At 42.2% G+C, this 26,861-nt stretch overlaps 1 protein-coding gene across 3 annotated transcripts in view; it reads left to right on the forward strand.

Annotated features, from left to right (window-relative positions):
• Positions 1-26,302, forward strand: part of NOL4 (nucleolar protein 4) — a gene marked incomplete at both ends in the record, with an annotated part of 194,429 nt that extends 168,127 nt beyond the window's left edge. For 2 of the 3 annotated variants that reach the window (XM_084260429.1, XM_084260430.1), the window contains 2 exons: positions 14,305-14,485; positions 26,109-26,302. In XM_084260429.1, coding sequence (XP_084116555.1) covers positions 14,305-14,485; positions 26,109-26,302 — 375 coding nt within the window. Of the gene's footprint in view, positions 1-14,304; positions 14,486-18,495; positions 18,577-26,108 lie in introns of all 3 variants that reach the window. The other variant, XM_084260428.1, reaches the window with a different exon arrangement.
• Positions 26,303-26,861: the final 559 nt, after the last annotated feature.

The raw sequence follows: 26,861 nt of genomic DNA on the forward strand, positions 1-26,861 counted from the left end.
CCAGGCTCTTTGTGCTGAGCACATATAGTTGAATTTCAAGCTGCTGATTTCAGAGAACACTTTAAACACCCCAAGCTGCAATAAGATCTTGAATGTGAAGTAAAATTGATGCCAAAATAAGTTTTTTGTTCTGGAGGTTGATAAAGCTGAAGGCTCAGAAATGGAGTGTCGAGTTGTTTCTTGGACAGAACTTTTAAACAACCTTATCCCCCTTATGACCATAGGTGGAATGAAAACGAACAGGCACCAGAACAACCTTCTTCCCTGTGTCTTTGAAATCCACCTTCTGTCAAGGAGGCAGAAGAGGAAAGGCCAGCGGAAATAGGGAAGTTCTCTCCACAGGCCCAAAGACGGAGGTTTTGGAGTCTGGGCTTTTGTTCTTCCTGCCCCTACATTGAAAGCCAGGAATAGAGCGCTTTTTACATATCCTTCCCTTTCTTATGGCAAGAAGATGCTAAACGTGAAGCATTTCCTTGCCTGCCAGATGTTTCTAGCATAGAGACAAGCATGGTAAAATCATGATTTTGTCTTCTCTTTCCTGTGTTTAGCTAATGACTTCGTTGCACATGCCCTCCTGCCTACAGCACAGGCAGCAGATAATGTTTCTGGCGAGTAAATCCCTGTTATCATGCAGAGTTTGGGCCAGTTTAATGAAATCAATGCAAACCCAGCGTGCATGTGCAAACTCTTATTTTTCAAGAATGGCATATTTTGGGTTTTGTTAATGAATTAGTAGATTTAGAAGACTCTAAACAATCATAAATTGCTTGAAAATTCAAAGCATCAGTTGCACAATGGATTCAGATGTATTCCTCAGTTAGAACAGTGCAATTTTCCATGCAGATAATATATGTATAAATGTACGCACAGACTGCTTATGTTTGGTAGCAGGAACATGTTTGTGATTCAACAACTGGCTTGATGTCCCTCAACTAAATTTAGAAGCATATTTTTCTAAGGAAAAAAAAAGAAGCAAAAAAAAGAAGCAAGCAGTGGGAGCAGGAGCCGAGTGCATTGCCTGGGAGCAGCACCAGCTGCTAAAGAGGCTAGGCACAGGGCAAGGCAGCCAAGCAGGCTGTGGCCAGCAGCCCAGGCATCGTGCCAGAAGAATCTTCCCCTGAAATGAGAATATTTGGGGAACGGATTTGTACCGCACTGCACAAATTTCATGCTTATTACTCATGGTATTTCATATTAAGCTTCAGTTTTACTGTCTCCATTAATGAAGCAAATCAGAAAGTGCATCCTCCAAAGGCCAGTCAAAGTTCATTTCTTTGTTTCTTCCAACAGCTTATGCTATTCTGATTTGATAACTGTGGAATCAAAAGGCCATCCACCAAGGCATCCCTTAGCTACTGAATCTTTTAAAATACAAAACTCTCACAGTACTGTAGTTAAAGGATGTGTACAAAATTCTGTCAAAAATTTAGAGCAGGTCTTCTTAAGTAGCAAACCATTTTCTTTGTATGAAATAGTTTGAGACGGGTGGGTGGTGTTTAAAATACTTCTTATTTTTAAACAGTTTTTTTCCCCTTTTTTTTTTTTAAACTGTAAAAGTCAAGTTGTACCTGAGGCAATGTTGAAAAGCCGACACACTGTCTTGACTTCACAGAAAGAATTTTGATTTTCACAATTCAAGTTTTAAGGCAGATTCGAAATAGAATAATTAGCGATCGAATGTATCAAACACAGGGTAAAATATCTTTAAAACAGATGAACTTGCTGTTGGAAACAGGATGCAATTATTAAGTGTATGCAAACAAAAGTAATTGCTTCACTCTCTAATAGACAAAGAAAGCTTTTTTTTTTTGACAGCTGTCTGTAACTCTCAGCAGAATTTGCCTGTGGAAGAGACACCATTCTGTAAATGCAGCAATATGCTAGCATCTCCAGCACACTTATTTTTTTCCTTTTCAAAGCAGAGCACACAGACATCCTTAATTAGTTGAAACTGAGGAAGTTAATTCAGCATTGACCTCAAATGCTTCATGTCTAGGCTGTCATCTTCTGTTTCTAAATGAAGAAGAATTTCATTTGGACTAATCTAATATAAAGGAGTATATTCTCCCTGTCACAGTCTCCAATATATGCAATGTTAAAAGGAACTGTGGGGCAGAGGAGAAACAGGAAAAACTGCTCAAAAGTCAAAACCATCCCCTGTAGTTTTCCAATAAAGCCTTTTTGAGTAGCTGCATCTCCATACCCCAGATCTAGCAGGTGTATGGAAAGCTGGTTTGTGTCAAGAAAATATTCTGTCAGTGGTGGGAGTGATATCAGTTGTAAGGCAGTAGACGAAGAGACCTATAGTAGGAGGTTTAATTATGTTGACCGTGATGATATTGTAGTAATAAATCTGCAAAGCTGGCACAAGCTTTGCTCCAGTACTCCCACACACTTTCCCCTGCATGCTCCCAAAACATCTGATTCATGAGTTAAAAAATGTTCCCCGTTGGTGCTCTGGTGCCACGGTCCTCCTGCTCTGAACGGAGTAATGCTCACTGTGCTGTCCATCGTAGTCACTGAAAAAATGGCATGTTGTCAAGGGGGAAGAGAAACATCTCTCTCTATAGGAGCCCCTCACTGAGATAATTTCTTCAGAACAGTACAAAGGAGTATGAAAAATGCAGAGGAAAATGCTTGATTGTGATCATAAAAGTGGAGCTGCCTGAGGCATAGCAAGGCTTGTTCTGAATGAGGAACACTCCACGGAGGAATTTCCCTTGCTTTGCATCCTTCTGGTTCAGCAGTGAGTACTGCTACGCCTTTGTCACCATGCATCAGTTTCAGCAATACATTGATTCATGCAGCACCATTACCTGCAGGCAAAACTGCTCTTGGGATGGGGAAAGGTGACATTGTTTTCTTGCTGTTGTTGTTTCTGTTTGGAAGAAAGGTCAGATATTCGGGCTCCACCATTTGTACTGCCTGTCAATGAGGAAGCTGGAAAATGATGAGTAGCCAAGTTCTGCAAGGTGCTGGCCACTGCAAAGAAATAGGCTTTGAAAGGAGTGGAGGGGATATGCAGCAGCATAAGAATAAACATAATATAAACTGTACTTCATTTCCACTGAAGTTCTACCTTTATTTTCTTCAGATTTTCAGCTAATATAATTTCAGCAGGGGCATGCTAGGCCCTGGAGTTTGTTGTGCAGTGCTTCATTTTGGGATCCCCATGCCCTCGTAGGAGCAGATTTAGCAACGGTCCTGTGCCTTGAGGTTGAGGCATCTTAGGCTGAGACATCTATGGAGGCGGCACAGGGAAGGAGACGATCCTTTCGTATTCTCTCTAGTTCCATCCTCTGTGGCAGGCTGAAAGGGTGGATGATGCAGTCTGCCAAGCAAAACTGGAAGAACATCCCTTTGAAGGACTATGTTGGCTGAGAGTGGGTGGGGACATGTAAATAAAGGTAGTGAGGATTCTCAAGGTTGACTACTGACACAAGGTCTAAATCAGTAATTGATCATACAGCCTGGGACAAGGACTGTGCTGTTCTTTAGGTCAGAGTTAAAATTTGCCTTTTCTGCCCATCCGGAGAGGAAGAAATTCTCCATGAGGCCTGGGCGCTAGGGAAACTCTTCTCTGCTGGCACAATGGGGAGGAGCAAAAGTTCCACTGGCCCCCTCTCCTTTGGTGTTCCTCCACAAAGCAGAAAAAGGTGACCCTGAAGATTCTTCTGCTCTTTGCATGGCACCTTTGTCCCTTTGGCTGAATTCGGACCACTTCCTCTGTGGAAAACGTCACATGCATTTTGTGAAATACGCTGTGAGCACATAGAAGTTTTGCCAGAACTGAAAGGCATTGGGACAGTTCGTGTATTCAAACCAGCCCAGTTCTGCCTCTTACATATGCCTGCAGCTGTTTGTAATCTGGTGCTGGCCATCGCTGGACACGTTGTTTAGAATTGCACCGAGTCAGTCATTGCTGTGCATACACAGTCTTGCACGCTGCACCTGTCTTGTATGTTGAGACAACTTTTAATTATTACTGGTGAAACCATTAGCTAACTGATTTTTTTTTTCATGCATTACAATTCTCTAGAAAAATAAAGAATATGACAATGTTCAATATAGCTTATGAAATAGCTTATGAAAAGCATTAACTTCAACCTAAGACAAGAACAGTAGGAGCTATGGAAACAGTTGACTTCCAGGACACTTTCTGTCTTTAGTCCACCTCAAATGTGATTGCTACATTGAGTTACACTTTTTAACATTCCTTTGTACCTGGGGAAAAAAAAGCAAACCAGGGAAAGTACATTAAAAAATCCTCTATCTAGAACTTCACTATGGAACAGTAAGTTTATCTGAAGCATGACAGAAAAAGATGAATACTAGCCTTTTCTATTTGGGGAGAGAAAGACCTGCTGCTCTAGGAGAACCCGGTTTCCCTCTCCCCAGTGACTTTGCATCGCAGTTATCTAAACTGTAGGAATAGCTCATCCATGTGTCCATGCTCAGCAAGCAGCACCAGTGACCTCTGAAAGCTCATGTTGCTCTTCTGCTATCACAGCAGATAATGAACTGGCTAAAGCTGACAGGCGATGAAAAATGATCCCTCTGCTTTGCTATTGCTTCAACAAAAGTGATTCTCCAACAACTCCTTGCACCAGCTAGCTGACTGCCTCTTCCAAAAAAAGTTTTGAGTTCTGCAGGTGAAGTGGCAGTGGTGAAAAAACATGACTCAAACACTGAAATGTGAAAACACTAACCTTTTATTTAAGGTTAACAGATCCATTCCAGTCTATAAATAATGTGTCATTCTATCAGAAATGCAGGGGTTCATTTTTCTCTTTTCTACACAATAGCACCTTTTTATTTTGATCTTCTTTTTCCATGTCAGTCTCATGCTTTCATTTCTTGTTGAACATGGGCTCGTGTCATTTTTGATGCCTGGTGACAGCACTGATGCTGGCAGTTCATTTCAGTGTTAATAACCTGAAAGCAAAAGGAACCTACTGCTCTTCTAATCTGAAACTGAAGCATGGTGCTTTCTTTTCTTGGCTCTGTACCCTGTGTCAGGAGGATAGTTTGGAGGTCTTCGAACTTTTGGTAGCTGACTGAACATTTTGATAGACCCTCTTCAAGTTACCACATCGCCACTGGTATTACAGGGAGTTCACATGCCTAACTGGACTCCACATTACACCTGATTTAGCTCAATTAGACTCTATCAGAATTTCCTCACCATCTAAAAAGAGATATTTATCATTTTTTATCTCAAATATGAAGACCATTTTGATACTGGACTTCATAGAGAAATAGCTCTGTGCAGATGATGATGATGATGATGTCCACTTCTCCCAGCAACTGCTTCTCTGCACAGGAAGTAGGAAGTTTTAAGCTGAGACTGATGTCTCTCCATGTAATGATGAGGTGATAGACTCGTGGCTAAAGCATGAGTGTTCAGCTTAACTGGAATACCCAGCTCCATCTGAGCTACAAATGGAATGGTATGTCACACAAGAACAGGCTTTCTCATTTTTTTTTCCATACTTGATTTAAGTAAGTGAAGAAGATAATGTGGAGGGAGAGGTAGAGAAAAACATGGGCCTAGATGTGATTACAGAGGGTGGGAAACAGAAAGCTGCCCAGTCCCCCAGCTGTTTCTTACAAGAGGATAAATGGTGTGCGTGCCTGAGGACAGCAATTATGGCTGCCTTGATTTGACTGATAAGTCTATGCCTGAATTATCAAAATACTTTCCAATCTAAAGAACATCTGACATGAATTCTGTGATATTATTTGAACTTGACTGCGGGGTTTTTTAGCCGTTTTGTGCACATTTACTCTTCGTACATCTGGAGAAAACCTCAGGGGTCTTTCTGCTGGTTGTGCAGCACTATGTCATCCATAATTCACATGCCTTTCCCTTTGACAAAGACCTGGAATTCTGTTTATGAAGGAAAACTAAACTTAAGGGGAAAAGAATCTGTCCAGAGATGCAATTATTTTTTAAACCTATCTGTCCTGATGGTTGTGGACAATGGGTTATGGGACTGTCAATTGATGTGTCATTTTAAAGAATACTGAGACTAGCCTGAGAGGTGAAGAAATACTCAAGTCAATGTATATATGAATATATACGTACATACACAAACAAATATAAATATATGTTTCGGAAAAATATGAGAGAATAAATTTGATGGTCAGATGAAATAGATCTGTGGTACTTCCCTAAACAGACTACAAAGATTCTATCAATTCCATTTTCAGGTTTCAGCTATGAGTGTGGTGTGAAGAGCTGAAATCTCGGGGAGATGTTATTTTTGGATTAATAATCCCTCAATATAGGGACTGGAAATTTTGTAGGTCTTTGTGCAAAATGGTTTTGAAGGATGAAAGCAGGATGCAGCATGGTATAGTTCACAGGAGTTAACTTTTCTGTGCACAAATTCATCGGGGAACCTGTAGCAAATGCTTGGCTCTTCTACTGTGAGCACTGAAACTGCTGTCTTAACTGAAAATCTGGCTTTTGCTTAGTGTGTTGTAAGAGAAATAAAGCTTTCTGGGGAAGGTAATGTCTTTTATTAGAACAGCTTTTGAGCACAGAAGTTCTTTTCCTGGTCTAAGAAAAGGTATTACCTTTTTCTACAACCTTTACCTTGCCTCCATGATTAGACTGCAGCTGTAAGAGCACCTCCTACAATATTAAAAGATGTTGTCCTTTTAAACAGCTATAAATATTTAGTACTTTAAAGATGAAATTCAACTAATGCAAAGGACTACTGTGAAGCTTCATTTGGATTTTGAACTCAGTGAATTATGGAAGTCTATTTAATTTTGTTAGTCCTGCCTAGTCTTGAACAGGTTTTATTTAGTGAGCAGCAATCCCAACACAAACCTTAGCAACTGGAGAGGGAAGAAAAAATGCAATGGAAACTAAAACTGAAGTGAAAACTCAACATCTGTCATTTACAGAAGAACTGTGTCCACCATTGCTAAGGACACTGAGTCAACAGCCCTATTGCAGTGTTAAAGGAAAATTTAGCCTGCTGTGATGTGCCAAAATAATGTTTAGCTGCCTAGGCTTCCAGGATATTGGTCATAAAATTAAAAGCTGGGTCAAACACTAGAGAATTAATTTAATGTAATTAAAGCTAATAAAAGATCTGGTGTTCTGTTAGAATAATGTGTGCCATCAAAGCAGTTGGTAGTAAGATTACCTGTCACAGCCCATTATAGAACTAGGTATGTAGTTTGGTGATAGCTTCACAATGCCTTTCAGCCCCCAGGGATTACCTTTACCTTTCTGTATGTCTTCGATCTGTTGAACTCTTTCACAGATATTTTCAGCCATTTCCTATAATGAGGAAAATTTTGTCCTTTAAGGGTAGTTTGATTCCTAAATATATTTACCATTCCTTACCAAAGGGAAAAAAAAGCAAGCTCTGTGTTTGACCTGGACAATATAGTCATTTCTGTCGAGGATGTGGCACTAGATGCACATGCTTACATGGTCAGAATACTTTAGTTAGTAAATTATTCAGATTTCAGTGGAAGAGTATTGGGGCTGTGAACCATGGCAGGAGAAGAGATAAAAAGAGATGAAGGGAAAATGAGATTTTAAGATGAGGTTGGATGAGAAGCTGGGGCTGGCGATGTGAAGGAAACTGGTGAGATGAACTAAAGAAACAGTGGTGAAAATGGATCAGATATTACTAGTGAAAAATAAATGGGTTGTAAAAAGGAGCGGCCTTGGCTATTGTGGAACCTGGATTTGTTCCACGTGGGACAGGATTTGTGGAATTAGGAGATTGACAGGAGTCTGAAGAGGGAGAGAAAATCTTGGATGGGGCCATCAGAGGATGTGACACTAATTAAGTATGAATTAGGAAATGAAAAGACTTGTGTTGCTGAAGCTGCCCAGGTGTCAGGCATCAACACATGTGTTTGGGAAAAAGAGTTTAGGATCTGCTACGCAAGAAGACTGAAACTGAGATGGAGGGTAGAAGATGACACTGGAGAAGAAAGGAGGACAGGATGAGGATTCAGGGATTCTGAAGAGACTGTATGAAGTATGTTTGAGGAGACAGAGCACAAGGTATATATATATGATCTGGTCACAGCCATGGAAATGGCAGGGATCTCCAGGTGTCTAAGAATGGGCCACATTCTGGGCCCTGCCGTGGGAGCCAGGATGAGCTGTGGCTCATCCTCTAAACACCTTGCTCCGTGCAGGTGGAGATCTCTGCACAAGAGCAGAGATGGTCTGGGAGCTCCCAGCCCCTCTGCCTCCTACAGATTCAGCAGGGTGCCTCAGGGAACTTCTGAGTTTCTGCCCATTATTTTAAAAATTAAGTGACACAAAGAGAACAGTGTTCAGAACAATGTAGTTATGATTGCAGAACTCAAGCACTTTACATATTAGGTAGTGCTAGCTTAAGGTTGTCATTGTTGCCAGAATCTCACCATCTGAAAAGCAGTGATAAAAGTCCCATCTAACAGGAGTATTGTGAGGATTAATTGGGTATGCTTTGAAAAGTGCTACATGGTTTTATCATGTGTTTCTATTTATTTTACTTTTGATTCAAAAATAGAAATAAATTGGTGGTTCCAAATGGAAAAAATGTATGAAACATTATCTCCTTTCTTCTAAAGCCATACTACAAGCTATTGAGGCTAAAAAAAAAGTTTAAAGCACATGAAAGAGTGTTTTGTTTTTTCATGTGAATGGATTTTTTTTCCTATGCAGAAAAAAATGGAAGACCATATGCAAATATTGGGCCTGTGGCTTGCCTGTTTGTTTGAAGACTAATCTGCAGTCGAGTTTTCCTAACCTCAAAGTGGTATTCGAAGAGAAGTATTTATTGACAAGCACAACAAGCAAGTCACATTTTTCAGTTTAACGTATTAAAAAAAGAATGCAGCAAGAAACATGAGGCAAAATTGTGTTTGCCTTTTTGTCTCTTTTCTATTTGAGTGGGAAAATAATCACCTTGACACAGGGGCAGGTAAAAGCTGTCATTCTCAGTATTGTTGATCTGTCAGTCTAGTAGACACTGTGCTTCACGAAAGCAGCAGTTAAAGGCCTGGCACCATCTTTGCTGATTTTTCAACGTTACCATTTCTGTTCTTGTTGGGGAAGTTTTATTATGGTCAGCTGGCATTGTCCAGGTGAGTCAGTGTGCTTGCAGACTCACAGAATCACAGAATTGTAGAGTTTGGAAGGGACCAAGCCCCCTGCCAAAGCAGGTTCCCTAGGACAGGGAGGCATCCAGATGGGTCTTGAATATCTCCAGAGGAGACTCCACGATCCCCCTGGGCAGCCTGTCCCAGGGCTCTGTCACCCTCACTGTGAAAAAGTTCTTCTGCATGTTGGTGCGGAACTTCCTGTGCTCCAACTTGAGGCCACTGACCCTTGTCCTGTCCCCACAGACCATAGAAAAGAGGCTGGCCATTTCCCCCTGTGTCCCACACTTGAGATATTTATAAACATTAATAAGATCCCCTCTTAACCTTCTTTTCTCAGGCCTGAACAATCCCAGCTCACTCAGCCTTTCCTCGTACGGGAGATGCTCCAGTCCTTTAATCATCTTCATAGCCCTTCTCTGGACTCTCTCCAGGAGATCCCTGTCTTTTTTATACCAGGGAACCCAGAACTGGACACAACACTCCAGGTGGGGCCTGACCAGGGCAGAGTAGAGGGGGAGGATCACCTCCTTCAACCTGCTGGCCACACTCCTCCTGATGCACCCCAGGATCCCATTGGCTCTCTTAACCACTAGGACACACTACTGGCTCATGGCCAACCTGTTGTCCACCAGGACCCCCAGGTCCTTTGCAGAGCTCCTCTCCAACAGATCATCCCCCACATTCCCCTTTAGGGATTTACATTTACAGGCTAGCAATGCCTGTTGCTGGCAGAGGAGCCAAGGCAATAGCACTTCTCTTAATGGGAATACAGAGTTCCTGACACTTGTGTGTACATGGGATCAAAACCTAATGTAGCACAGATTTGCTAGGGCTTTTTTTTTTTTTTTAACAAGCTATTACATCTTCATATTATTTTGATGGTGGTGAAGGAGATGGGGAACAGAAAGAAGCAATGGCATTGTTAGAGTGGGTTCCAGGAAGGAGAGAGTTTTTGAAAAGTATATGCTGTGCCTCTGCTGGCGTGGGGAACAGGAGGCTGGGGCACTGCCAGCGAGCTTTGCTGTTTGTACCACGCTCCTAACATTCTGCAGTGGCATCTGTGTCACTCTGGATGGCATTTCCTTCTAAACTATTCATTAGCTGCTCAGAATATCAGTCAGAGCAGAGCAGGGTTTCTTCACTATACAGGTTATACAATAGTTCTTGAAATCTTTTCTTAGTAGGTACTGTCCTTAGAGGGTTTCTTAATTGCTTGTGTGATTAAAAATCAAATTTAGAAAATGCATCTATGTGCTCTTTTAAGGAAAAAATTGTGTTGTCCTAGTAGAGGCCCAGGCATAAAGCTGAGACATAGGTACCTCCGACACATACCAAGCTGAGGATCACAGTACATGCTTCATGCTTCCACTTTTTCAGGTGAACAGATAACATTTCTAGCATGCTCTTGTACTTAAAAGGTATTTTTGCATTTCTATGATTTCCATCATTTTCCAGATTATATGCTCAGGATTTGAATTACTTCTCCTCCAAAGTAAATTGAGAAGTATTGTTAAGATGACTCATTTCCATTGACATACACAAAATGAAGATTGTGTAAGTCAAATTCTAGATGGACAAATGTTTTACCCACATCTTGTCCATACTTATTAAAGGTAAATTATAAAGAGTTTAAAAATGGCTAGTTAATGCTTTGCAGATTTTTATGACTTTGTTATGAATTACAAGAGTGTGTGTTCCAGGTAGTTTGGTCAAACCTTAAGAAACAGTTAATTGTTACTCATTGTTCTGAAATTAAAATATTTTTAAAATACCATTTTAAACAGTGTAAATATAATAATATGGGGGAAATAAGAAGTGCTGGTGACTAACAAGGACTATGAAAAAATCTCAGTTCTGAAACAACACTCTGCTTAATTTCTACATGAATTTAAAACCAAAAAAAAAATAAGATGATAAGAAAGAGGAGGATGACTCTGCAAAATAAACAACAGGCACACAAAAGTGAGTATCATATTTTCTATGCTCAAGGAGACCCTGGCTTCTTTATCCTTGCTGTGGCTGCAAGGAAGGAGACAGTTTTGCCTTTTGAAGTAAAACATTTCTTAAAAATGCTTAAATCCCAGGGAAATGTATGAGAGGTAACACCTTACCCTCAGTACCAGGCTAATGGTTCGTAATCCTACCGGTCAGGCTGACACCTGAGCCTGCTCAGGAAATGCTTGCCAAAAATGCTTCCTTGCTTCTGCATTTAGTCATCCTGAAGCACTGAGATAAGCAATTTGATGACACACAGATTTCAGGACTGAAAGGTATAGCAACTTTTTCATCACTTAGTACAAGTGATTTGTCTGTGTTTTTAAAATAAGTATAATATTTAGAGAATGCCCCTTTTCTGTTGTGGCCAAGAGATTAGAGTTCATATACAGAACCAGGAGTCCTGGGCTCAGCATCCTGCTCCACCTCTTTCACCCCTCAAGAAGTGCCTTCCCCACCAGGACGCCTGGGCTACACCCCAAGCCCCAGCCCATGGCACACCATGGTGTTGCACAAGGCTGTGATCCCCTGTAGGCAGAGCCACCGATCCTCAACCTCAGAGCAGCTTCTGAATGTTGTGTTAGGAAGCAGCTGGAAGGTTGCAGGACTGGAAGCCTCCCAGGGCAGCCCCTCTCTGAAAGGAAACTGAGTCAGGCTCCCTTTCTGTTTGCTATCTCTGTAGCCCTATGAATTGTGTATCTTTTTTCCACAGTGACACAGCTTCAGTGAGACTCCCACCACACTTTTGCTTTGAGCCTGGTTGCTAGGAGATGGCAGCTCTGAGTTCAGGTCCCCTCTTCACCACAGCTAGCAAAGAGCTTGCGTCCCAAATTTTCCGCCTCTTCACCATGTATTGCAACAGGAAGCCAGTATTCCCTCTCCTACTTCTTGGCTGTGTGCTAGTACCAAGGCACACTGAGCAGCCCTGCTGTACCCTCTGGCTGGGTTTTGCTTGCTGTGCTCTCCTAGAAGCCCAGTGCATCCGCTCTGCAATAAACTCACTGTTAGGTTTTCAGTGCGGTGACTAGAGGGGCTCCAGAGGACGTGTAAGTTGAGGGACAGCAAACTCGTGGGTTCCAGGCAGTCAGGATAAGGAGACAGGCCCAAAGATACTCTGCTCACCTGGAGGAGTTAGTCCCATTTGCACTGTACTCCTTGAACACAGTCCAGTCCTTGATAAATTGGCAGAAGATCCCTTACTGATCTTCATGAGAATGAAATGAGGCTCTGAGTGAGCCTATGGCAGGAAGTATCATCTAGTTGTAGACAAAAAGATCTGGAACATCTCAGCCTTGAGAGTGTTAAATATTTGGATGATGATTTAAGCTTTGCTGCCCAGATAAAACTTTGCTGTATAGCTTATGAATAAATTTTCTTTGGTAAGAGACAGCAATGACCCTTGGAGATGAAAGGTAAAGGATATTAAAGTTGAATTCCTGGCAAAAATACATTGTCATTTTGGCCCTTTGTTTAAGCCTATTATTACTTAAGAAAATGCATAGGAGACCAGTTTGTCCAACTCACTGAAAAATGCAAAGCTTCACCTCAGCTTATATTAGCACCCAGGAGGCCTTATTCTGATTGTTTATGGAATTAATTATCTCATGGTTCAGTGTTTTATATTAAATATTAAATTTTCTGTTAATAATATATATTCCTTCTCCTGAGTCATCTCAGTTGTGCCCAACTTTCTTTAACCAATAAATATCTACAAGACAGGGATATCTTAATCTCAGAGAAATTGGTAGTGTCTTATTTGAGAGGTGGAACTGATGGAACTGCTCCTAATGCAAGTAAGAAAGCTGCCTCACAACCCTTTTTGCTTCAACACTGAGGACTAGACACTGCACTATTTGACTCTGTGCTGGTACATACATTCTTGTTAAGCAAACGTTGTCAAAAAGGTTTGAGATACTTTATTGCATTTTTAATAAGTTTAGTATATTTAGCAACCATAAAAGGGTCGTGCAGAAGAGAGAAGTGTAAAATGGGCAATATCTTACACAAAGAGGAGAAAATGCTAACAGATGATTTTTCAGTTAACTACACAGAAAAGGTCTGCAAACATTCTCACCTCGACTTTTTAAAATACCTTTTGTAGATCCTTTTATTTAAAACCACTTAAATATATTTTCATCAGATAGGAGTGTAAAATAAGGCCCATAAAAAAGTCTGCAAGTTAAAAGAAACAAAGAAAAAGTTCAAACACATTTGCAGACTAAATCAGAAATCTTGGCACTCGGATCCCTGTGATGGGCTGAGCAGTCACACATTGATAGTTTTTTCCTTGTTTCCAAGTATGAAACCACATTAAATCTTCTCTTAATGCTTTTCTTATTTTCATCTGTGTCGTTGCTGAAGTTGCCACAGGGGCATTCTGTGATCATAAGTGGAGCTGAGGTGCTCTAAGCAGCAGGTACAGCAAATGCAGATGGGGAAAAAATACGCTTTCACCTGAAACATGATCTCCTTTAGGGAAAAACTGGAGGGCCACTGTGCTAAATCCTGTTAAATATTATGCAAGCATCTAAGAGGCTACAGGAAGCACTGAGGGGAGCTCATGGTGTACAGTCACCACTCATACACGGATGACAAATGCTTTCAAGTCTCGTTTGTAGAGGCATCCTTGCCACTTGGCCCTTCTGTGGATGGATGCTCGCTCAGCCTCTGCAAACACAGGAGATTCTATTTTATCCCATTCTTACTGTCATTTCTGAGGCTGATACATCAAAACAAGTAGTTAGTGCATTCTGTATTGGTTTGTCTTATCAAGACAGATATGATTCCCTGGCTCAGAAGAGTCACTCCTGTACGCAGGCAGACAGTAATGCCTTTTTTCTATCTTTTCCTACACTATTTCTGGACAGAGTTGAGCTTTGCAGGAGACTGTGAGCTCTTCAGAGTAAGAGGATGCACCTTCTCCTTTGAGAAACAGTGTGGTTGGCTTGTGGAGCACAAAGAAATGAATATTCTCAGATTTGTAGGAAACCTGTGTTGGTGCTTTATTGCTGTTGTTTCATTTCAGCTGATACTGGGTCAATCACAAACACAATTGTGCTTGTTTAACATGTATTATTCTTTTGTGAAAGCAATAGATGTGGAGTCTTAACATGGAAAAGACCCTCCCGTGCAAGGTAAAATGTAACAGTAATTCAAAACCTTTCCTTGTTTTTGCAGGAGGAGGCTGCTCCAGCTGACAAACAGTACAAACAGGAGCCAGCCCAGGTCACTTACTCAACATCAGCTGTTTCCAGCACACAGGAGGTGTTGTACATCAATGGCAACGGGACCTACAGTTACCATAGTTACAGAGGGCTCGGAGGTGGGCTGCTAAATCTCAATGATGCATCTAGCAGTGGTGAGTTTCCTTACAGAATGTGCCTGAGTGTGTATGTGTTCCTGCATACGTTTCCTCCTGCTGTACAGAAAGCTAGTCCAAGGGGTTCAATATCCATTGGCTATTATCACATAATGAGCAGGAATACAATCCTGCAAACAGCTACTGCTGAGCAAAATACTTGCTCACTGCACGCTAGTTTCCTTTCAGTTTCTAGGGACTAATTCACAATAGGGTGAGACTGAACCTGAAGTCTCTAACAAAGCTGAGTTAAAAAATGCCAGGTTTGAACTTCAGTCGGTTTGCATGACCTTATGAGGACCTCCCCTGTCATTATTGTTCTCTCCTACACTGATGACAAAACGAGGCCATTAGCATCTTTGTGGCTGGACGTTGAAAACCCTGAACTCCATATTTTGTAACAAAAACGAGTCAACCTAGATTTCTTATGTGGTCTTTCTAGCTGCTTTAATTTTCTGCAGATAAGGATCTGGTATACCAAGTGTTACATGAGAAATGAGCGTGTCTGTACTTTAAACTAAAAGTGATGCAGGTAATTATATGTCACAATTAGGTCACATACTCCTCTGAAAAAAGAAGTGGTGTCACTTATTTATACAACATCCTTTTCTTCTTATATTAGCAAGCTTTTGTAACAAACAAATGTAAATATTCTTTTTTAAATAGTCCCCCATATTGATTTCATACAAATTCAGAGCAAAGGAGAAGGTTTACCAAGCTTATAACAAGGGTATTGTCTGCCTGTCAGAGGGACATGATTACTCTGCAAGCCTGAGGGTCTCTTGCCTCCAAGAAAGTATTTTAAAAATGTCTCAAAAGACAGAGAAATCCCTGGGGTTTTGTCTTGGCCAGTCCCTCTCTGGTTGAAGAGAGTGCTGCTTTGGGTATGTGGGCTGACTTAGGCAAGATGGTAATTTTCAGCTACAGCCTCAATATTCAACATGCTAAGCAATTTTCAAAACTCTATCAGGGCTGCAGCCTACAAGAAGTTATTGGTATGTTGTGTCCTGGTGACCTTCAGTCACGTCTGCTTCCTCACCCTCACCCCCTAAATCCTCAAAGGCTTGTGAATGACTTGCATGAAGTTTTCAAAACATTTTAAAAAGAATATATTTTAGTTGTCAAAAGCCCTTGACTTAAAGAGGGTGAATGATGATTGCAAATGTTTCCCTATGCATGAAGAAGACGTCTGAGGTAGTGGATACCACCTCTGCTCAGATATTTTCATCAGACTAAGACAGGCCATGGAAATCTGGCTTCCTGGGAGAATGCACCAGAACTTTAAAATTGTCTTTTACATTGTGACCAGAGAAGCTCTGAGCCAGTTCCCACTGAAAACAGTTGGCATTTGCTCTTTCACCCAACTAAGAGCAGGATTAAAGTCCCCATGTGTTATTTGTCAGCAGAAGCCATCAGAATTGTCCTGTTTTACATAATATTAAACTGTGAGGAATCACAACTGGTTTGTGTGCTTGTTCTTCCCTTCAAACCTCCTGTAATAGGATACACTTTCATAACTCCCATTTTTCAGTGATATGTGGGATTTAGGCAAAAGTATTCTATGTCACTTCAGTATGCAGTTTTTAAAAATGAGGTACAAGTTCAACATCATAAATCAGTGTTGGTTTCTGATTAGAAGAAACATCTTTATGCCTTTAATGTAGAGGACTCCACTGTTTTTTTCACAGGTAAAGATTAAATGGGCAGAACAAACTCAGGCACTGTCAGCTACTGCACTGCTAACACAGCCAGGGAACTGTGCAGTGCACTGCATTTCCCTTCCTTAATTCCATCCCTGGAATGAAGGAAGCAATGGATGCCTATGGTTTGTAGACTGACATATGCTCAAACATTTCTTTTTCCTTGCCTTTACCTACTTGCACTGGAAACTTTTGACTCTGTGTCCTTACTTTGGAAGACTAGTAAACCATTGGCTCTTCCAGGTGGTTGTACATAGTTGGAGCATTGTGAAAAGGTGTCTCTCTTCTCCACGGGGATCCTACAGGATCCAAAGCACATAAGCTCCACGCACCAAACATCTGTGTGCCAGTACTTGGAAACCAGTTGTTGATGCTGACAATCTAGATGGCTGCTGATTTGTGACCCACCTGCCATTTCAGGGAAATCATTAGGAAAGTTGTGGAAAGGCAGTTTCTTAGTTTCATTGACACAAAAGCAAGCAATAACCAACCCAATTACCTCTTGGCTATTGAGGATAAAGTGCTGTGGCTCCATTAACTGGAGAAATGAAAGGACTTGGAGGCCAGTTCTCTGGGATCTGTCAGTTCTCTCTGATATGTTAATGGATAATTGCTTTTTCATTTGTAGACTAAGAGGAGTGGATGGAGTTGCAGTTGAGAGGGGCAACCATTGCCCTCCTGACAGACCTCACAGGACAGTTGTTTGCAATCATTATTCTGTTTCAAGGACTCTTGTTCCAAACACATGCAAGGCTGTTACAATGGTTAATGAGTTCCCTCTCTGGAGAGCAGGATATTTGCTTGTGAATTGTTTTCAGGACCTAATAAGTAATTTAAGAATGTGTTGCCTTTTCAATTTAGTAACCCATCAAAGGTCACATTTACAAATGTTCTTCTAGTGTAAAAATAAATATGCACCTCAGCCTGGATATGTGTATAAGCAAATACAGTCTGGTTTTCTATCTGTTAAGACAGAAAAAAGGGTAATTTGCAAAAGCTAACTAAAACTAAGTGCTCAAATACCTTTTATGGACCTTTCACCACAGTAATATAATGACTATGTCCAATTAGCTCTCTTATCTAGTAGTCCAACTGATGTGTGTATTTAGTATGCTGTGGTTAATTTAATTTGGCTATTTTCTGTCCTATAAAGTTCATCCCTACTCTGATCCCATCTTACAGACTTAGCTATCTGCTTGCCCAACTGCTTGTGGCTCTGGCTCAGGGACCTCTCTGTTGCCTGCTGTTGCAGTGCTTCCCTCCTCACTGGCCTTCCACATGGGTAATTGCAGAACCATAATTAGCTCCTTACACAACTGTATGAGACAATCCTTCATGCAGCTGCTCAGTATGAGCAAGCAGAACACAACAGCTTGTACAGTGACCCCTCCTTTATTGTGGGCAGGAAAAAAGCACAGCAGGAACAGCAGGAAAAGGCTTGGGCTTACAGCACCAAGGTCTGTTTTTCCCCTGCTTTTAAACACTTTGTGCCAAGCCAGCTCAGCTGGAAAACTTCACCCTCTCACCAAGTAATCTCTGGGTTGACAGAGCCTCTGTCAGCCTGTACTTGGGTAGATGAGAAGCCTTTGGGCATGTTCTCCTTGATTCTTGTAGATGTTAAAGGAGAACTGCTCTTTGAGAAGGGTGGATTTCCACAACTCTCTTTTTTAAGGCTAATGCAGTACCTGCTATAGAACTAAACTGAGAATGTCCAAGGTGGGGTAGGTAGCCCAGTGGGAGTAAACAAAACTTGCTTGCCAGCTCCTAGCCAGCCACAAAGGCTTCAGCTGGTCCTGCTCCATCACACCTGGGCTGAGCTTGGAGGAACAACCTTGGAGGGCAGGAGAGTGAGGACAGAACACAGGCTGCTCTGTTCGAAGCAAAATCTCTTTCTGTGACCTGCAAGCTGCCTGAGCCTCTCGATGGAGTGGGATTGCCCCATCTCCCTACATGTTTCTGCCCAGTGAGTCACCATCTGCTCTGTCCCAGTGACTGCCAGCTGTCAGCACTTTCTGAAGCCAGGGCAGGCTTGTCAGAGCCTTGCTCTTCACGGACACTTCATTTGCTCAAGTACATTTTCACTAAGAGGTGTGGAGAGTGTTTCCACTGCCATTCCTGGGTTTCCTGGAGGTGATTTTGGGCTGTTTCTTCTGCACTATTGTGTGGTTTTCTAGGCACAGATGTCAGTCACTTCCCTTTGTGTGTGTAAAAAGAGGGTGTTTCAGACTCGATGACAGACGGGACATGAAGGACATGCCCTGATGTCGTGGTAAGACAAAGCAGCTGTTGTGTCTCCATTTCTCTACACAGATCTGCAGCCTACCTCCACCACAGCCACAACTCAGCACTGCATCCCAGGCACCACAAACGTCCAGTCCCCTTCCAGCTCAGGTGAGTCCTCCTGCCGAATCCAAACCTGCTCTACCCCAAAAGCAAATCTCTTTCAGCCTCCTCTCCCACAGTTGTGCCTGCTGACTATGACCAGTGGCCCCATGGTCCAACCAGCAGCTACCAGGCTTCCACCAGACCGCTCACCCCTCTCTGCTGCTCCCCTCCAGAGGCTCAGAAAGGCTGTGCTCTCGCTCAGCCTTCCTGATCCTTCCACCTCCTGGTCCTTCAGGTGGTGCAACCCTGGTGAAGATGTAAGAGCAGCTGGGGGAAGCTCCCAGACCTGACACTGCTGAGACCAAGTGATCAGCATAGCTGTGCTGCCCTGGATCTGGGAGACGAGCACTCTTGTCCACTTTTGCATGTAGCAGTAAGTGGGGGGCCTCATTTCTGCACCCTCAGTTTGGTGAAGTTGTAACCTCCTGTAAGATGCCAGCATTTGCATGACCAGTAGAGGCTTTTTTGGCAATGAACTAGGAAAAAAGACAAAAAGTCCAGCTGAGATTATCCAGTATGCAGCTGATTTTTAAAGCGCTGACTGGGTTTCCCATAGCCATGATGTAGGAGCTGAGTGGGATTTTCCCTGTGGTTGCTCTCTCCAGCTCTTTCTTATACCTCTGCTCTTGCACATTCTTCTGTGTTCTCAGTGTTATCCTGATGACATCAAAGCAGAGAGAGAAAGGAAAGACAAAACAGCTTGTTTCTAACACAGCTGGAGCCTGGGACATGAAGAGGCACAGAAAAAGAATCATAGTTATGAACCTGGGAGGGTGTGTTTGGTCCTATTTAATAAAGGCAAACTTAGGAGAAGTGAAATGGTTTGACCTACATTGTAGCAAAGGTGGGAATTTCTCTCTGGGAAGTGCTAGCTGAAGATCATCCTCACATTCCTCTTCTTTCCTCCTGCTTTTCAAATTATTGGACACATGGCATGTGCAAGTACTGGTCTGCCCCCACCATAGGAACGGAGATGGAATGTCTGTGCATATATTGGGCTGTATCCTACTTTTCTTCCATTGCACAAAGCTCAGGAGACAGCCTTTAAGGCAAGACAGGTATATGCCACAGAATTAATCTCCTACAGTGGACAGGAAACATCACTGGAGGACCTCATGTAATCCTTTAGTCACAAACCAGTGTGTTTGCTGACTGTTGGAAACGCTTGGGGTTCAGTGGCTGTAAGCATTTCCCTGTTTTCACATCTCTTTCCTCAGGCAGCACAGCAGTTTTTTCTTCTATCTAAACCAGCTGAAAGTATGTTTCCCAGAGGAAAGGGAGAAAAAATCTTAAAAGGTCCAATTCATTAGCCCCTGTTTTCTTGATCTGAGATCCTCCGGCACTCGAAGCAATAGTTGAGGCACATCTGCTCTCTGTTTGAAGGCAGAAGGAAAAGAAACATGGGCAGATGCATAATATCCCAATAAAACGTTCTTGCAACAATAAATAGACCTGATTTGGGAAAGGTGGGATATTGTGATAGTTGTTTCTATTTAGTTTTACTGGAGTGTGTGAGAATCCAGTACACACTTCTAAAGGCACTGGGGGAACGGAAGGTGGAGAAGGGAAAGGAGAGTAAGTGCAACAGAAATGATACACAAGAGAGATTTCAAAGCATGGGCAAATGTATTTTCCAATAAATAAGTGTCACTGCTTTTTACATCTTTGCTGATGAAAAAGGTTGCTGAACCATTAATGAAAATGTACAAGCAGAGATACTTAAACACATATATAGCTTTTTAATTTTTTTAATTCTAAATTATTATTTGCAGTAGTGATAACCATTTTGAGAGTCATTGACACATTCATTATTATTTCAGCAGTTGTTAATTACAAGATTGGTGCCTACCCAGTGACAGTGTACAAATTCTTAAGGGATTTTTGCTGAGGCAGTTGATAGTGCCTGAGCAATCAGTAACAGCGCATCTACATCTGACCCATATTTTGGAATCTGATATAAATCATGTTGCTAATGACTGGTGCATGAGGCAATAACTAGCTCTATTTAAGTCTTGCAATTTACAGAAAACCCATTTGTCCCTCAGTGCATTTAATATTCCCAGCAGCTAATCTGATAAATGATTGTCTAGCACATGAAGAGAGGGTTTTCAGAGTTCTCATATCCAACTTGATGTTGTTCCAAAAAGAATCATTTCACCTCACAGGGGAAATTGGGTCTATGCAACTGGTCTGAAGTGGTAAATTGAAAATGTTCCCGTGCTTAAGTGTCCATCAGGTGGCTTTGGCAAGAGGCAGAGGAATAATACCTTGGACTTCTGAAAGACTATAGAAGAAAGGATCTGGCTCAGCAATTTGTGTAACCACCACTTAAGAGAATGTTGTGCTGTTATAAAAACATGGGAGTTGACAATAATGAGTTATAATAGTATGCACTAAGAGAAATAAATAAATAAAAATAGGTATCTTGTCTTCCTCTCTGCAGTAAATGCTTAACCTTTGTCACAGATATTGTGAAACATGATAATATTTTCAGTCAAGATTTTTAATTGCCCCAGAGTACTCTGGATAGGAAGCAAATGCTAAAATGTGCAGTTTCACCTTGGAGGAACCTGACACTGCGAAATAAATTGCAAAAATATTCAGATTTCCTCTGTATAACTTCCTTGTTCCTGTGAAGACTGGCAGCTTAATAAATAAGGTCAAGTGCACTAAGAAAATAATTCTATTTAAAGTAAGGACAGTTCTTAAAAGAAATGGTGGCAAAGCTGTTCAGCTTTCTCCAAGTTTAGTTATCTGTAGTGATGACATCTGGAGATAGGTTCAACTTGATGATCTTCAAGGGTTTTTTTTCAACCAAAAGGACTTTTTGCCTCTATGATTCTATAGAGGTACATGAAGTGTCTACCTTAACCAGCTATTTTAAGCCTTCAGAATGTTTGTGATTCGCTTTACTGGTTAAAGTGGTGGACATTTATTGCTAAGATACAGGTTCCTGTGTTTCAATAGCTGATTTGCATAAACTTACACAGGAAAAATCTACCTTATAAAAATAAGATGCATTTATTACTTATTTTCTGAATGTCCAGGTATGAATCTACAAGTGTGTTATAGCATTTTTAGCATGTAGCAAGCTTTAAGAATTGGTAATACTGCCAGTGAGTGGCTATCATAGCTATTAAAAGCTCTTAATGGATCCGGGAGATGGTCTTTGAGAGAAGTATTTTCCCAGATACAAAGCTTGGGCTGTCGTAGGCAAGCTTTGGAGGTGAGGGATGGGGTCACATAATTAAGAACACTAAAATCCTTATCCCCATATCAAGCATGCCTTGTTCCCTTTCTGTTCAGCTCTCTGCCAGCACATGCAGCTTTTCTTCCTCAAAAGGCGTGGGTGTACTCTGTGTCCTGAGCTCATGGCCATGAACAGTCACGTGTGTCTGAATTTCTTTGCTTTTTTCCTTTGAGGGGAAAGAGGGTAGAGCTGTTACTTGTTAAGTACAAGGCAGGTGTTTGGAAGTGAAGGAAAATGCCATTTTCCTGCTGTGTAGAAATAGATATTAAAAAGCAGTTGGGGTAAGTTAAAATCTGCGTTTTCTTATTTCCTTTGTATACAAGAACTCTGTATACAACAGAAGTCTCCCAGACCGAGAAGAGTTCTGGGTCCTTGTGGTTCTTTGTGCTGCCCAGGGAGGGGGTTGAGTCACCATCCCTGGATGTGTTTAACAAAAGGGTAGATGAGGTACTTAGGGATATGGTTTAGCATAGGATGGGAACTGTTGGACTCAATGATCTTAAAGGTCTTTTCCAACCTTGTGATTCTGTGGTTTTGCATAGAACTTTACTTCCAGTACCTTCTGGGGTTCAAGGATGTATATTCTGAAGAGTTAAAAACCTTTCCTCGCGATACCTGATCAGAACAGCTGGGAATCCAGGCCAGAGCTTCAGTCTGTGTAAATCACTGTGACTACACAGCCTTGCGAGGAGTTCTGCTGATTTATGCATGCTGGGCATCTGGTCTTCTCCGAGGTTTTCCTTCAGGGCAGTGCTTTTACTTTTTACATCACTTTCTGTAAGGAATCTTATTGATTCACTTAAAAACCTGGAAATAAAATGAGAAATCCCATCAGTTTTGTTTTGGAAAAAAGCACTGTGCTTCAGAAGCTCTGTTCTGCCATATATTGTGTAGGGGGGTTGGCTGTGCCATGAATGAGAGTCAAGGAAAGAACATAAAAGTTAAAGGAGGTTCATATGGAGCACAATGCCCTCAATATGTCAGTGGTAGCTTTTTCACTACCACCTCAATAAATATAGAAGTCTTTAATGGGTTCTTACAACCATTCAGTCCAGCTGGCTTTATGATTTGTATACCCTTCTTCTCTGTGCTGGGTTAAGATTTTACTTAGGAATGTCCTCTGAACTTCCTCACACTGTGCAGCATGCAGTCACACTGAAACAAATTCACTGAGCTAATTGTCCTGTTATTTATCCTTTGGACACTGGAAGTCATTTAAAAGTCAGTTCACTAATGCTGGTGTAAAACTGGATAATACAGTTGTAAAGCTAAGTGCTGTTCATGCTGGTTGCATAGGAGCACAGAAGATCTAATAGACCCTATCTATTTGAGTAGTTTCTTTTCATAGCCCCAGATCCATTTTCATTAACTCAAGGGGAGATTTTTCTTTAACTTCACTGAGTGTGAGGACATGGCAATCTCCAGAGCTTCAGCTTCTGGAAATCAGTATATCTCTTTCTGTTAGTGCTTAAGATCATAGAACCACAAAACGGTTTGGGTAGGAAGAGACCTCAAAGACTATCTAGTTCCAACCCCCTGCCATGGGCAGGGACACCCTCCACTAGACCAGGCTGCCCAAAGCCCCATTCCACCTGGCCTTGAACATTGCCAGGGAGGGGGCAGCCACAGCTTCTCTGGTGTAAGAATCTGATGTGTGGCTGAAGGAGGCCCTCCCATTGAGTCATGAGGTGCAAAAAGGACCCCCTTGCTTTCTAAAATCCTTCTCAGAGAGGAGTCTAGATATTGGTTAGGTCCAGTCTTTGTCCCAGACTTGGTCAACAGTTTATGTCAAAAGGATTATGTATATGATGACTTGCCAGAGTCAGTTTGCCTGTCACATCCCCTAAAGGACTTTTCTTTGAGACAGTTTTGCAAGGTTGAAACGAATAGAAAGTTTATGAAAGTGACAGATGCAGAGTTCAAATTGCTGTTGATGAATGCACGTACTTCAATAGTGCTAATGTGTGAATATAATTATAATGCTAGCAAAATACTATCCTGAATATTCCCACCAAAAAGGTGAAATCCCAACTGCTTACCAAAAAGGTGTCCCTGTCTTGGGTGGAGGAGAAGGAGCACAGCCTGTCAACTGCCTCTTTGGGGTCTTTAGTTTCTTCTCTCCCCTCCGAGAGGTAACTTCCTCAATATCCTTCATGCCCCAATCCTAGTTGTTCCCTCTCAGGGGTGATGCTTAACATGATTTGGGTATGGAATTGAGTACTGTAGTCATAGATGTTTAGCATGTACTCCTTTTAGCTCATTAGCATATTTCAGGGTATCAACTTTATTATTTGTTTCATGGTTAATGAAGTGAAAGGTCTCACTCTGGGCACCATCACCTTAAAAACTCTGTGTAGAAACTGTCCATCTGTGTATTCTGCACTCTAGTGAAAACAGGGACATCTTGCTGCCCAAAGACTCCCTCCTTTGGTTGCTTCTCACACCAACCTTGCAGATCTCCATCCACAATTTTTGTATAAGGCCTTCTCTTCCCCATGCTGAACAAACCTGATTCTTGCAGCCTGTCTTCACAGCAGAGGTGCTCCAGCCCTCTGATCATCTTTGTGGCCCTGCTCTGGACTTGCTTCAACAGCTCCACATCTTTCTTGTACTGGGGACCCAGAGCTGGAGGCAGTACTCCAGGTGGGGTCTCAGGAGAGCAGAGCACCCTCACCTGCTGGTGGTGCTGATTTTGATGCAGCCCAGGATACAGCTGGCTTTCTGGGCTGCAAGCACGAATTGCCAGCTCGTGTTGAGCTGCTTTTCAGGCAACACCCCCAAGTCGTCCTCCTCAGGCTGCTCACAATCCATTCGCTGCCCAGCCTGTAATTGTGTGTGGAGTCTGGTTTTGAATCTTGTGATTCTTGTGGCATTATTTAGGAGAACTTCTAGAGTATGAATTGGTGTGTTCTGTATTTTGTAGTTGAATATGCTAAATTTTAATGTTATTCCAGTGTTTCTAGGAAGCAAAGCCCATCCAGTGAACTAATGCTGAGAAAGCCTTGGCATTGACCTGTCTTGTCCAGATGAAGTTGAACAGTATCATTTTTTTCTCACAGGAAAACGAGATACATTTGCATAACTTGATCCTGATTTCCAGGAAAGTATTCAGATTAAGATCAGGCTGGGCTGATCTGCTTGCCAGAAGTACAGATTCACGACCCTCTCAAAATGAACGAACCGTATTTTTGCCGATTTACACATCATAAACTGCTTGATAGGCATCCTTGCTTGATAGGTATCCTTGCCATCTGTATCCTCCTGTGTTTAAAAACACCCTACACCCAACTCTGCCCATCCAAAACTACACTCCAAGAAGAAAAAGAATGGATTGAGTTGAGTGGAAAATGCAGACAGGTCATTAAAGCACCGTACGTCTTAGGTGACTAAGGGCTGTGGTCAACCAGCCAGGGAAATTCCACGCAAAGCCAGGGAAATTCCACGCAAAGCCAGGCTTCATAATGGCAGATGGTCGTGCTGACTGCAGTAACGTGCAGCCTGCCCCCAGGGGTGCTGTCTTCTGCACGCAGCGTGCCTGGCCTGGGGAATACTCTGCGATGACAAGCGCTGGTTGCGCTGGGCTGAGCCTCCAGTGCGAGGCGGTGAGCGCTGCGGCTTGCCTGGGCCATGTTCAGGCCTTACGAGAGCCTGGCAATATGGCGTCAGCTGCGTGCAGCCCCCACGGGCGATGGTGCGCTCCCCAGCGTAGCCGCCAGATTGTCACCAGCCTAATCTCGCTCATGGCCAGCTACTTATGTGAGAGATCAGGGAATGACCATTTATCTGCGTCTGTAAGGGATTCGCGATCTGGCCGCATGCCGATTGAGGCATAAAATGTGAAAATAGATATCCAGAGAGCGAAGTTTGGTATTCCGTGATAAAAACTGCCAGGGTGCAGATTGCTGTGAGGACTACGATGGCAGCTGGAGCTGGGGGAGGCGCAGGGGATGAACCTTCTGCCTGCTCACCAGCATCAGTTCCCAGGGCAGTGTTGGGTTGCAAGGGGCTTACGCTGTTGGGACACTCCCCCAAGAGGCTAATTTTCTGCTGGCAGCGGTCTTGCCCCTCGCATTGTGTAAGTAGAGCTTAAAGGGTGTCTGCCATATATAAACACGAATCGCTGTGATTCCTGTCAAGGTAACGGGTAACTGAAGAGTTACTGCTTGTTTCTGCAGCTTCTCACTGGCACTCAGCTGAGAGCAGATTCTGTTACTCTGCGTTTGTAGCTACGAACCTGCGAAACGTTGCTGGATCTGAAGCTTCTTTCCTTTTCCTTTGCTTTCTGCAGGTCCAACAGATCTCAGTATGAAGAGGCAGTTAGCAACCAGCTCTGGATCCTCCAGTAGTTCAAGCTCTAGACCCCAGCTGAGCCCGACTGAAATAAATGCAGTGAGGCAGCTTGTGGCAGGGTATCGAGAATCAGCCGCGTTTTTGCTGCGTTCTGCAGACGAACTGGAAAACCTTATTTTGCAGCAGAACTGAGTCATGTGACCTTCACACTGGCCTGGTCTTATCTCAGAGTTTCCACTAATGACATTTTGATTTCCCAGAGCACACACTTCAGTTACCGCACAGTCTTTTTAGGAGAGTTAATTACCATAATGCCACACTGTTCTTGATCCATAAAGTGATGTGTTAAGGTGCTTCAAGTGAACTTTGACCTCTGGTATTTCCGAGGTACTTTGCTGTGTCCAGCCTATTGCTTTTGTTTTAGTGTGTCAGCATAAATATCGAAAAAGTGGCTAGAAATTAACTCCTTCTAACAAGTGGAGGAAACAGAAGATGCTGTGGTGGTTTTAAAACAAACTAAAAAAATAAAAAGGTTCAAGATCCAAGTGCAATATTAGTGGAATGTGATACTGACTCATTGGACTTAAAGCTGCAGTATATGGCAAAGCGTTGCCAAATGTCCTGTTGCTACAGGGCACAATTGCAATTAAAAGGATCTTGTATTTTAAAAAAATGTAATTTTTATAAAAAACAAAACAAAAGATTTTTTTGTTTTCATTCAAGACTTTTTCATTTTTACTTTGGTAAACTT

Source organism: Gallinula chloropus (genome assembly GCF_964237585.1).
Source record: "Gallinula chloropus genome assembly, chromosome: 2".
Lineage (NCBI taxonomy): Eukaryota > Metazoa > Chordata > Aves > Gruiformes > Rallidae > Gallinula > Gallinula chloropus.